General features: G+C 43.0%; 1 protein-coding gene across 3 annotated transcripts in view; it reads right to left on the reverse strand.

The window, feature by feature from the left end:
• The window catches only part of ZCCHC7 (zinc finger CCHC-type containing 7), a 163,784-nt gene extending 150,936 nt beyond the window's left edge, over nt 1-12,848 (reverse strand). Inside the window, exons 1-2 of one of the 3 annotated variants that reach the window (XM_073345741.2) lie at nt 12,629-12,848; nt 3,566-4,277 (exon numbers count right to left, since the gene is read on the reverse strand). In XM_073345741.2, the coding sequence (XP_073201842.1) occupies nt 3,566-4,253 (688 nt within the window). In that variant the 5' untranslated portion in view covers nt 4,254-4,277; nt 12,629-12,848. Of the gene's footprint in view, nt 1-3,565; nt 4,278-8,112; nt 8,168-12,628 lie in introns of those variants that run through there. The other 2 variants (XM_073345740.2, XM_073345739.2) reach the window with 2 other exon arrangements.
• Nucleotides 12,849-13,384: the final 536 nt, after the last annotated feature.

Raw genomic sequence — 13,384 nt, forward strand, 5'->3', positions numbered from 1 at the left:
ACCTGAGAGATGATGCTGTGAAGCTCAATAAATAAATTATGGATATATTAGATGTTGAAGACTTGCAGGTTTTGCTCCTTAAAATTGACATGTTACAGTTATCCATGAATCCACTAAGTTTGAATGCATTAATATTTTGATAGTCTTTTGGTTTTTACTTTTATACCAGCAAAAGACAAAAATAATTTTCAGCCCTGTGCTGTCTTTACCTTCCACATCACAGTATTTGTTTTACAAACAAAATACCAGATGGAGCAAACTTTTCTGCATTGAGTATGCTTGAACAGAGGTTGTTTAAATTTCAGTGAAAATACAGACATACTGATTTAACCTACACCTCTTCTAAGATGCATGCTGCGCTTTACCTCTCAGTCTTTTGCGTTCAGGCTGGGGGTTTAGGCTCAGAGCACACAGTTCCTTTCTGGCTCTCACATACATTAGACTACTCTCAAACATATCATCATTAGCTTGCACCTTTTAAACAGAAAAAACTGTGTAAATCTTGAGATGTTTTGCAAAGTAAATACATATGAAAGGAGGAAACAATACCTGAACAAAAACAAATTAAGTTCAATGCAAATATTTAAAAGAAGGCTACAGCATGGTACCAGACTCCACAGTGTAACTGATCACTGTCCTGTAAATCATAAAGCATGAGCTTACCCTTGACAATACCATTACTGATGTTAGTCAAAAACATGGGAAGGGTTTCTGAAGGGTTTTGCTGCAAATGAAGCAAAACTACCTCTGGATATTATGCACAAGTTAATTTTTCTAAATGCTACACTTTGAGTTTAGGCAGCTGCACAACAAAATTATGGTAGTGCAATAAGAGAACAAAGATTTGAATTTTCACATTGGCATCACATTTAATAAAATCACTATTTTGATAAACTAATTACAAAATATTTCCAAAAAAATTCATGTAATATAAAAAGCTTACGTATTCTTTACACATTTCTCTATCTTCTGCTGTGGGGTAATTTTTATAACCACCATGGGCAATTCCTATAGGTAAGCCTACGAAGGATGTGTAGAGTCAAAAAATAAACTAATCACCTTCCTGTCCAATATGGTTATTCACTGAACAATATAAGATGACCAAAAAAAAGTGACATGTACACAAGTTACCAGTAACAACGTATCATTTTGCTGTGCACAAACTGTATTGCCAAATGTCCTGGTACATTTGCTGCCTGAAAGCCACAAAGCATTCTGTTAAAGAAACATATATACTTTATACTGCCATAACACATTGGTTGTGGTTTTAAGAAAGGAAAGAAAATGTGAAAATATAAAAAGAAAACAATCAAATAAAATTTAGTAAAATTAGGCTTTAATACTTATCTATTATACTTTTAAATTATTTTTAAGAGAGATTTATAGGGAGAAAACATATTTCATAGAGAACGTGACAATCTGGAAATGTGATGTGGCAACTTGTGGTCTGTACCACTATACTTGCCATTGATTTGAGAACAATGTGCACAGCAATCTTTTTGTGAAATTTCTAGACAATGGGCAGCCGCACAATGATCTCAAAGCAACACAGTGTGGTAAAGGGCATATTATAATCTATTTAGCAAGTAACTACAGAAAAGCAAACCAGAGAAAAACACATTCTGTTGGTGGGACGTTATAGAATTCTTACAGGCAAAGAACAGACCATTTAAAGAAGGGAAAGAAGACATATTTCTGGCTTCCTCCCTCATTACAAATATGTGGGCAATAGGGGTACTAACCGTTTGAACAATAATTCTGAGGCAATCTCTTGCTTACTGATATTAGTCCATATATTAGCAACTAAGAACGTCTCCCTCAACACCCACAACTATATAGTGTGTCATTTGTGGGCACCAAAAGAAAACTAAAGCAATATAGGGCTGAGAAAGTGCTACCCATATTTTTGTGAGTCAAAGCTGAGTAAAAGCCCCAACTGCTACAGGTGACCTGACAGGCCTTACTGTACTGAATCAATATCTCTGACAGCAATGCTCCCTCTCAAGTGACTGACAGGGGACACTGTTTCTGGAAATTATCTCAGTGCAACAAGAGACTAGCATGCACAGGGAAAGGAAAGATGACAGTCAAGTAGATTTTTCAGTCATTGGTTCCAGAATACATATTATCCTAGCAATAAAATAATCATCACAACATGCGGCCAATGTGATAACTTCACCATGGAAAGGACTTGCAAAGAACAAGTCTCTACAATCAATTCTTTGAATTACCTCATCTTCTTTGACTTTCCTCTACAGTAATTTGGAAACATATTTTTAAAAAGCTAGATATCAATAATCCCACTGTTTAGGAATCACTGTGTACTATTTCATGCAGGATTTGTATATTGTGGATAGTAAATTTTAGAAAACAGCAAAGTATCAGTATAACTGAATTATTTACACTGACCACAGGGATTATACCTTTCCTCCTACTGTATTTTTCAGTAGTCTTAGTTTTGTGATTTCTCCCTCCAATTTTGCTTATTTTCAAATTTCTCTTGACATTGCTATATTTTCACTACCTACTTATTTGCTTTGATCACAATAATTAACCATTGTATACCTTTCTTACTTCTATTCTTGCTTCCCAAATATTGGTTTATCTTTTTTCTCCCCGATAAACACCTCTACCCCGATATAACGCGACCCGATATAACACAAATTCGGATATAACGCGGTAAAGCAGAGCTCTAAGGGGCGGGGCTGCGCGCTCCGGAGGATCAGCGTGTCAGGCTCCAACACACTCCTCTGAGCGGTGTGTTAAAGGTGCCGGGCTGGGGCTGACGGGCAGAGAGTCTCAGGGGGCAGTCAGGGGACAGGGAGCGGGGGGATTTGAATGGTTCGGAGGTTCTGGGGGCGGGGCAGTCCGGGGACGGGGGCGTTGGATAGGGCGTGGGAGTCCCGGGGGGCCTGTTAGGGGGCAGGAGTGTGGATAGGGGTCGGGCAGTCAGAGGGGTTGGGTAGGGGGTGGGCAGAGGACAAAGAGCAGGGGGCTTAGATAGGCGGTGGGGTTTTGGGAGGGGTGGTTAGGGGCAGGGGATCTCTGGAGGGAGTAGTCAGGGGACAAGGAGTTGGGGGGGTTGGATGGGTCGGGGTCAGTCAGGGGGCACTTCCTGCCTATTAATAAGGGAAATGCTTGAGGCCAAAGCAAGTTCGATATAATGCGGTTTCACCTACAACGTGGTAAGATTTTTTGGCTCCCGAGGACGGTGTTATATCGGGGTAGAGGTGTAATAGGTTTATTTAACTAATTAAATTCCTTCTGAATTCCCCCCTCTCTCTCTGTCAGTTCTTTGAGGTAGAGACACTGTCATTTGCTTCTCTGCAAAGCACTATGCACATGTCTGGCACTACTCAAATAATACACATCAGTATTAACGATTATCTGCTAGACACATTTTATGTCTGCCATCCCACTTTACAACTTCCTCCTTTGGGTTTTTGCCACCTTGTACTGCATCTGCTTCTTTCCCTTTATAATACTGACATCAATATCATGGTAACCAGATCTTCCCATCAGTTTCCTTTACTCTATTCAGTGTTATCTACACAAAAGTACTGACCTTCACTGACAGCAGTTCCACAGCCTTCAAGGTTCAAAATGATATTTTCATCTCTGACATCTGCATCACATCCCAACAGCATCCAACTCTCCACATTATCGCTTTCAGAGATTGTGCTCTCCTCTTCTTTCTCCTCATTTGAACTATCCTCTATTACCAGAATCTCTTGGATCATGCGTACTCTACCAGCAGAAGTTGGTTTAGACTTCTTATTAGCCCTTTTCTCTTTACTTGAATTTTTTCCATCAGAATCCAAGGTAGTAGGTGCAGAAGCTCTTGCAGGGTTCCATGTGGAACATCCTAGTTGACTGTATTGCTTAGCTGGTGTTAGGGAGGTTGCTGTCTTCTTCACTTTGCTTTTGTAAACACTGTCTTCATCAGGTGTGTCAGACAAGATGATGACCTCAGGGCCATCTGAAATCTGAATAACATCATTGTCCGAAAATATACGGTTCTTGCCCTGATCCAATTTATTGATCAAAACTGAACTCTGACCTTCCGTCTTCTCCGCAGAGTCCACTACCTCCTCATTCTCTTCCTGCCCATTGACTTCTCCAAGACTCTGTGCATAATGGACCTGGCTATAGAGATGAAATTCTACCTCACTGTCAACACTTAGTTCGCTGGATGACTCTTCACGATAAAGGTCATCATCATACGCTTCTATGTCTCCATGCCCCCCGAACATTCTGGAAAGAAAGTAGACCCGTATCTAGGAAAAATAAAACACCTTATCAGTAAAGCCAATTCCACACAAGGTCAAACTAAAAAGAAAAGCACACAACATAACCTTACATACACAAGTTTTTACAAAAGTAACCAATGTAAACGTAGCTAAAATTGCAAACAAATTGCAGATTTTAAGTGTAGAAAAAAATAATGCTTATGACCACTGAACAAGGGGTTTTGCACCCTCTCTAATTTAAATCTCCATTTGAAATGGTGTACACACCAACAATTTGAAGAGAGTCCTATTATTGAGCCTCATCCCAAGATTATTGAGCTCACGGCAAAGATTAACGTGATCACCTGCTCGGCAAGTCCAAGGACAGAGAGAAGGACAACATAGGAATCCTGCTGTTTCACAGCCCTTGGCTTATCACTAGGGCTGGGCAGGAAATATCATTCCCATACGGCAAGAATTTTTGAAAACTCGAAAAACATTCTTGTTCTCAATAGAGACAAAAGTAAAAATCTCAAAATTTTTCAAAAAGTGAACAGTTTAATGGTTCCGGTGAAGCAAAACATTTTGTTTTGATAATTTCAAAACATTTTGGTTTGGTTTGACCTTTTTAAAAACTTTTTTTTAAAATAATAAATTAAGTTTAATTTCAAAATGACAAGTCATTTTGCACTAAAAAACCTAAAACTTTTCCTTTTGAAAATGTCAAGATGGGACATTTTGACAAATTAAAAAAAATTAACTTTTTGGGGGGTTAGAAAGTTTGTTAAAACCTGCCCTTTCCAACGAAATTTCAGTTTTCAGAAAAAATTCAGTTCCATCAAAAAATTTCTGACCATTTCTTAACACAGCTAATTGAGCTACTTTCTGGCCTGGTACTGGAGTCTCCAAAATTTATAAATTTGGAAGACTTTAACACCCATACAGATGACACTTCTATCTAACATGAAACCTCTTTTCCACCATGACAACTACAACATTCTGTGTAGGATCCCTCTGAATTGGTGGGTCCACTAGAGGAGACTCATCATCCATTCAGTTTCAAGAAAGAACACCATGACAGAGAGCTCTATTTAGCTACATGACCTGTGCAATGATAGTCTGGCAAAGGCCCTATAGTCATCTGTTGACCACTACTCTTGGTGCACTGGCCATTAGACACACCTTCCTCCCATTGCCTTGGTTCACTGATGACCTATGTTCGATAAAGCATGAGAGAATGAGATTAGAACACTCTGACATAAAATGCATCCAAACGGGATTAGGACCAAACAAATATATGCAATGCTATGCTGCAACTGTGAGAAATGTTAAAAAAAAGTCTGCCACAGCATCTGTAAAATCTTGACTAGCTGACCTGTAATAGCTAAAGTACAAGCACTGATTCAACAAGACAATCTCTGACTCAACTAGCATCTACCTTGAAGAGACCTTGTATTACTTTCAGAGGCAGAGGGCTTGGCAGTGAGTCTCTTAAACTCAATATAAGCTCTCCAGGTCCAAACAGACGGAATCAGAGCAGAGGATGAGGAACATACCACCTTCCTGGACAGAGTTTTTGCCCAATCAAGCAACCTTATGCCACCGTATACTAATAATCTGAGATTTGTGAAAGCAAGTATAGAATACTTCCTTCAACAAGGCGAGCTCACCATCACGGTTAAAAAGCAATACTTTGGCTTGTGTTCAAGAAGCCATCACTCAACTCAAATAATCTTGCCTATTATTGTTGTGTCTTTAACCCTCGCATTCTAGACAAAGTTATTGAGAAGCTGGTCAGTGAGCCATGGCCAAAAACATAAGCATCCAATGTTAGATCTATTAGGACTCTGACACTTGATCATGAGGTGCTGCTCACCCATGTAGACAACATTAGTGCAATTTGGCCCATCCCCATTAACGTCTATTCATTCTCTCCTATCAGACTCCAGAGGATCAGGATGGATAACTAACTGCTCCTCCTCCTCACCGTGGCTCTTGAACTGGGGAGTCTTACAGAGATCAATCGTGTCTCCTCTCTTCTTCAGCATATATGTCAGATTACTGGGGAGATGAGATAATATAGACTTTAACACCAATAAGATGATGGCATCCAGCTCCCCATCTCATACTTCCCAAACATGGGCAATAACTTAACTCATACTTCCTAGTGCTGGAGTGAGAAAAAATACTTGGATGAAAAGTGGCAGATCAAGCTCTAGCCAAGGAAGATTGAAATTATATTGGTAGGAAGAAGAGAAAGCCCTTGACAGAAATTGACACAGCTTTCCCTTCATCCTCTTTTGAAGACATCTGCACTCAGACTGCGATAGAGAAGTCCTGGAATCTTACTGAACTTCTATTGACATTCAAATAGCCAGAAATGCTTTTTTCTATCTTCAGCTAAAGAGGATATTTCCTTTCAGATATGGGCCTACCAATAAGGACCTTTATGCTGGACTACCACAAAGCACTCCCTTATGTTAGAGTGAAAAAGCCAAGCAGAAGCTTCTGCTGGTCCACCGTTTTCCTACAGCACATCACACTGGTGAGTCACACTCCACACTGTCTCCTCATCCTGTTCAAGATCCACATCAAGGTCCTGGTGCTAATACACAGAAGGTGCAGGGATCTGGCCAAATGCGGTAGCTAACGGCGGTAGGTAACACGGCACAACTTTTGGTGCAAGGCTTCCCTCAATATGTTCTAGAGTTCAAGACCATTAGATCATCTAGTCTAGTATCACGGGAAACTCAGTAACAAATATCCCTATGTTGAGCCCAATGATTTCAGTTAAATTAAAGCATTTTAGTCCTCAGGAGACTAAGCTGCTTTGTGCCACAGGCAAAGAACAAAAATGGTTGTAAAATGGCTGGCAGTGTCTCTCGGACACTAAACGAGAACCCAGTTAAAGGAACACAGCCAAGTTGAAAAAAAAAGTCACACTTGTCTGAACTTCTTTAAACCACTGTTGTTACAGGCAACACCCTAGAATTCTAAAATAAAGAGATTAGAGAAAAAACCATTGTATTTTTTTCAACTTATTTACATGGTGCATTTGACAGCAGTTTTCTGTATAGCCATTTAGAAAATAAGTTTCTTAGGGGAGAGATTTTTTTTAAAATAGCATCATGTGATTGAAAAATGACAAACATTGTAGGGGATGGGGGGGGGGTGGAAAAGAGCAAGGTGTAGTTACTGACTAGAAGGCAGAGTTACATACAGGATGGAGAAAGAATACCCAACAGTCGTACCAAATGAAGCTCTGGAATAATGGCTAGTAAAACACATTCTCTTGCAGAAAGCTCCTTCATTGGCCACAGTTGAGAAGGTACTAATGTTGTGCACAACAGCCAATTGGGTGGCCTGGCATATGCTATCCCTTGCCGCCACCACCATCCTGCATTGGGAAGAACAGTACCCCTTATATTAAAAACTGTTCATGGACTTGCTTGAACCAACTTCACATACCCTGTGTCTCTATGACGTCTTTTGCTCTCCCCACAATTCCTCTGCTAATCTAATACTGTCCTCCTGATACCCCCAACATATAGCACACAGATGGTACGATGGCATTTTCCTCTCCTGCTCTTGCCATCTGGAAGACAACTCTTGTTTAAATAACTCTCCATCTTATTTCAAATATAATTTGGAAACATCTTTTTTAACACTATCTCCTTGCAGCTGCAAAGACAGCCTTTCAGATGTGGACCCATGGAGGGTTTTTTCCCTGAGTCTGTAGTCACCTCCAGTGCACCTGCTACAGCTCAAATCTTCACAAAGCAGCAGCCAACAGAATTGACAAATCTAGTCAGTTTCTCTGATGCTACTTAATACCAGATGGACAGCAATAAAACTGAAGAGCAAAATTGACATGATACTTAACTGCTGGTTGCTGCTAAGAATATTATCATCAAAGGCATTTGAAGTAATCCAGGATGGGAAAGAGGCTATAGAAAAAACAGAGAATGAGAAGGGATAAGGCTCCAGCAGAAACCAGGATACTGAGAAAGAAAAGAGCAGCAGAATTCTACTGTGGTCAGAAGGCCCTGCGATGGCAGGGGTCTCTGGTAAATATTTCAGGCTCTATCTATACATCTTCATTTTTCTCTTCCTGTACTTTTATGTAATCTCTGTAGTGGTGTTACTTAACTCTAATCTGTTTTAGGACAAAGGCTGTATTAAAGAAGTTCTACAAAATAAAGATGTGTTGTATTGTTTAATGGAGTATGCACAAGAGAAAGGAGAATAGCTAGTCTTTTTGCCAAGTATGAAAAACAAAACAAAACAAAGCAGCAAATGAAGATATTCTGTTCTAGAAAAATCAATGGTCTTAGAGAACTGCCAAAACCTATTCAATCCACACCTGCTTGTTCAGATTTAAATCATTTGAGATTTGGATAATACCTGTAACACTTAAGAGTCCAGACTAGAAAATCTCTATTCCATTTTATCTATATTTAATTAAATAGGCTAAAGCACTACACAGCTCATGTATCATGAATAATACCACTATGACAACTGAAGATGTGCAATGCATAATGTCTATTTAACTTACTGAACTGGTGTTTTTAACATTTTAAATTATTCTAACAGAAGTTCAGATAGATGGCTGTAAACTTAAATTAATCTTTAAACAAATCTATTTAAACTGAAACACATTTTATTTAAATTGAAATCATTTTAATCCATCCTGCCCCGGAGCTGACATAGGATGTATCTAAGTGTCTTTTATCCCAGTTTCAAGTAGCACAGAAGTAGATGGAGGGCGCCACGAGGTTGACACTAATGGATAAAGTGGTCCTGCTGTTATGATTACTTCAGAGGCAAAGGAATGATAGCTTGCATTGCTAAACAGCAGCCTATCCAAACAAATAAGAAGCAAAAGGAGAGACTAAGTGCTCTTTCTTGTAATGTTAGTTTTCTAGCATGTTTGTAGTTTGTTCAAATGGAGAGAAATAGTTTTCAGGTAGAGCGAAAACTGCTTTAAACAAAAAAATATTGAGTTGAGACAGAAATGGTGTCTTAAACAGAATCATCAGACACAGAGATGAGCAAAATATGTTGGGGAAGAGTCAAAACAGCTTTTGTAAAGGGAACTCATGCCTCACCAATCTATTAGAATTCTTTGAGGAGATCAACAATCATGTGGTCAAGGATGATCCAGTGGATAGAGTGTATTTGGACTTGCAGAAAGCATTTGACAAGGTCTCACACCAAAGGCTTTTAAGCAAAGTGATGGGATAAGAGGGAAGGTACTCTCATGGATCAGTAACTGGTTAAAAGATAAGAAATAAATTATAAGAATAAATAGTTAGTTTTCACAATGGAAAGAAGTAAATAGCGGGGTCCTCCAAGGATCTGTACTGAGACCTGTGCTGTTCAACATATTCATAAATGATCTGGAAAAGAGGGCGGAAAAGGTGGCAAAGTTTGCAGATGATACAATATTACTCAAGATACTTAAGACCAAAGCAGACTATGAAGATTACAAAGGAATCTCAACAAAATGGCAGATGAAATGCAGGATCGGTAAATACAAATTAATGAACATTGGAAAACATAATTCCCATAATACATACAAAATGATGGTTTCTAAATAAACCGTTACCAGTCAAGAAAGAGATCTTGGAGTCCTTGTGGCTAGTTCTCTGAAAACATCCACTCAATGTGCAGAGGTAGCCAAAAAGTTAAGTGTTAGAAACCATTTAAAAAGGGATAGATAAGAAGAGTGAAAATATCATAATGCCATATAAATCAATGGTATACCCACACCCTGAATAATGCATGTGGTTCTAGTTGCCCCATCTCAAAAAAGACATATTAGAAATGGAAAAAGAACAGAGAAGGGCAACAAAAATGATGAGGGGGATGGAACAGATTCCATGTGAGGAGAGATCAAAAAGATTGGGACTGTTCAGTTTAGAAAACAGATGACTAAGGGGGGATATGAGAGAGGTCTATGAAATCATGACTGGTGTGGAGAAAGTGACTAAGGAAGTGTTATTTACCTCTTCATATAACAAAAGAACCAGGGGTCACCCAATGAAATTAATAGATAGCAGGTTTAAAACAAACAAAAGGAAGTATTTCCTTCATACAATGCACAATCAACCTGTGAAACTCATTGCCAGGGTACGTTGTGAGGATCAAAAATATAACTGGGTTCAAAAAAGAATTAGGTAAGTTCATGGAGGATAGATCCACCAATGGCTATTACACAAGAAGGTCAGGGACACACCCTTATCCTCCAGGTATCCCTAAACCTCCAATTTTCAAAAGCTGGGACTGGGCAACAGGGGATATAATTGCCCTGTTCTGTTCATTCCCTCAGAAGCATCTAGCATCGGCCACTATCAGAAGGCAGGATTCTGAGCCACTTGGACCACTGGTCTGACCTAGTGTGGGCATTCTTATGTTCTTATAAAGAATTAAAAACTTCAAGGATTCTTTACAATAATCTCTTAGGAATGTTATCTTTCAGAGCTAGTTCTTAGTACAGGTTTCATTTTATTATAAAAGACTCAAGAAACTTTATTTTGAGTGTTTTGAAAGTTTTTTCACTTTGGGGAAAAACACTTTTTCCCACCATGATCACAGAATGGGGCAATTCCATTGAAATCAGCTGAGTTGTTCCTTTACATCAAGGATTAATTTTACCTGAAGACCTAAGCACAGCTCTCTGCCAACAGTCCATATGATGAACTTATAAATAACCCAACATTATTCCAGTATAGAAGATCATAAAGATGGAGGTTTTTAGGACAGTGAATGGGGAAGGAGAGGAAAGGTGATAACCCAACTGTCTATGCTGAATATACGCGGTACCCATCTACAGAACACACAAGTGTAATTTTATTGAAATTATATTAATCTCTTCTCCCCCTCCAAGTGCCTCCTTCTGAACTTTCCCATAAAATACAAAGTTCTAAGGATGAAACTGCCAGGGACGCACTACTCACTCTTTTCCTGAACTGTCTAGGGATTTACAGGTTTGGCACTCATATCGCAATTGAAGAACTAGACATTTATACAAAAACACAGAAGACAAGAACTTTTTTTTTTTTAATACCACACAGCTCTAAAATTTAAGGCATTTAGCACTACTAAAAGCTTTTATGGTACAAGACAGCAGAGCCTGGCCCACCTCAGCTTAAATAAAGACAACAGGTGCCAACATGAGATGTACCATCTTGGTCTAAGTAGACACTACTTGGATCAAGAGGGAGTACTGCATGCTGGGACCCCACTATCAAGGCCAGCTGCAATACACGGATTTATACTAGTTAGGTGTAAAAGGGTCAAAATTTGGGAGCCAGCATCATATGGAAACCATGTCATATGTGTGCAGTTTGGGACTGGGGAAGGGAGAAGAGAAAAGGGGTAGGCGGTAGGGAGGTGACTCTGGGCAGGATGTGATGAGGTGGGGGGGGGCACTGATGCAGAGGACATGTACTGGAAGTGGGGGGCGTCTCCAGGGACTGAGACAGGGTATATGTGGTGAAGAAGCAGCTCTGGGTAGGGGAGTCTGAGAAAAGGGGCATTTGAACTCTGGGGAACAGGAGGTATACGGGGGTGAAGAGGCTCCGGAGGAAGGGGGCTTTAGGACCATGGAGCTTGGGGCCAGGCAGGAGGCTCTGGGCAAGGACCAGAGCATGCTGCGGAAGAGTGGCACGGGCCTCTGGAAACAGGGGGGATGAAATGCAGAGATAGACAGGGGACATGGGGGGAGGCACTGGCCGGGCGGAGTGCACAGGGAACACAGAGATAGGCGAGGCTCTGGCTAGGTAGAGAGGGAAAGCTCTGGGTTGGGGAAGGGGCTGGCCAGGCAGGGGGCACGGAGGAGAAAAGGGTGTGGGGGAGCCTCTGGCCGGGCAAGGGGCAGAGGTGGCTCTGGACAGGTAGGGGGTATGGAACACAAGGGGCTGGGGGTGGACATTCAGGGGCTCTGGCAGGCCAGGGACAAGGGGAGTGGGTGGGGAACTTGGAGGGGGGGAAGAGGTTCTGGCCGAGGAGGAAGCATGGAAGAGAAGGGACTTGGGGGGGGGGGCATTCAGGGGGTGGACGTGGCTCTGGACAGATAAGGGGTATGGAACAGGACGGGGAGGGGGGACTCTGGCCAGGGAGGGGGCATGGAAGAGAAGGGGGGTGGGGGCATTCGAGGGGGGGCGCTCTGCCCGGGGACGGGGGGCTCTGGCCGGCGAGGGGGTATGGAAGAGGAGGGGTGGGGGGCATTCGAGGGGGGGTCGCTCTGGCTGGGCAAGCGGGGCTCTGGACAGGTAGGGGGTATGGAAGAGGACGGGGGAGGGGGGGGAGCGCTGAGGAAGGGTGGAGGCGGGCGAGGCCCGGCCCGGCCCGCCACGCTGGGAGCTGCCTGCCCGCCGGCGGCCCCGCTCACTCACATACTCGCTGCCGGCTCCTGCACCAGGAAGCACCAACCAGGAAACCCCGCTACCGGAACACGCGCCGGGGACGCCCCCGAGGCCCCGCCCATTGCGCCGGCACTTCCTGCGGAGGGGAGGGCTGCTGAACGCGCGTGTCACGGGCGCGAGCTCCGCGTTTCCCCTGGCCCCGCGCGCCGCTGGCGAGGCGCGGTCCCAGCGCAGGGCCAGGCCGCTTCCCTCTGCGCGCGGACGGAGACTGGGCTGCGCCGAACCGCCAAAACACTACATGTCCCATGAACCCGTGGGGCTTCCGACGTGACCGCGGCACGTGGCGCCCAGAGGGGCGGGAGTGGAGGCGGGACCGGTCGGGTCAGGGCGCGTGGCGCCAGACTGGCCGTTGCGAGCGTTGCCCGGGGCGTGCGGGCTGGCCGCGTGCGCGGGGTTGCCATGCGGGGGGAGGTGGGAACCGCTTGGTCTCAGCGCGCCTGCCCGAAACCCATAGCCCTGGGGGCCAGAGTGAGGCGCGCAGAGAGCCTGGACCCACAGCGGCTGACCCCACAGTGGTGCTCCACTGCCTGAGCCTGCCCCGGCGGCCCCCGTAGAGTACTGACCTCTGAGGACCCTGGGCAGCGACCCTGCCTGAGTCTGCAGAGAGCCTGGACCAATGGCCCCAAGAGCGTGGACTGATCCCAGAGTGACCAACACAGTGACGCTGCCTGAGTCTGTAGAGACCTATAGCATCAGAGGAGGGGACTGACCCCATCTACAGAGAGC

The sequence above is a fragment of the Lepidochelys kempii genome, chromosome 5 (genome assembly GCF_965140285.1).
Source record: "Lepidochelys kempii isolate rLepKem1 chromosome 5, rLepKem1.hap1, whole genome shotgun sequence".
NCBI lineage: Eukaryota > Metazoa > Chordata > Testudines > Cheloniidae > Lepidochelys > Lepidochelys kempii.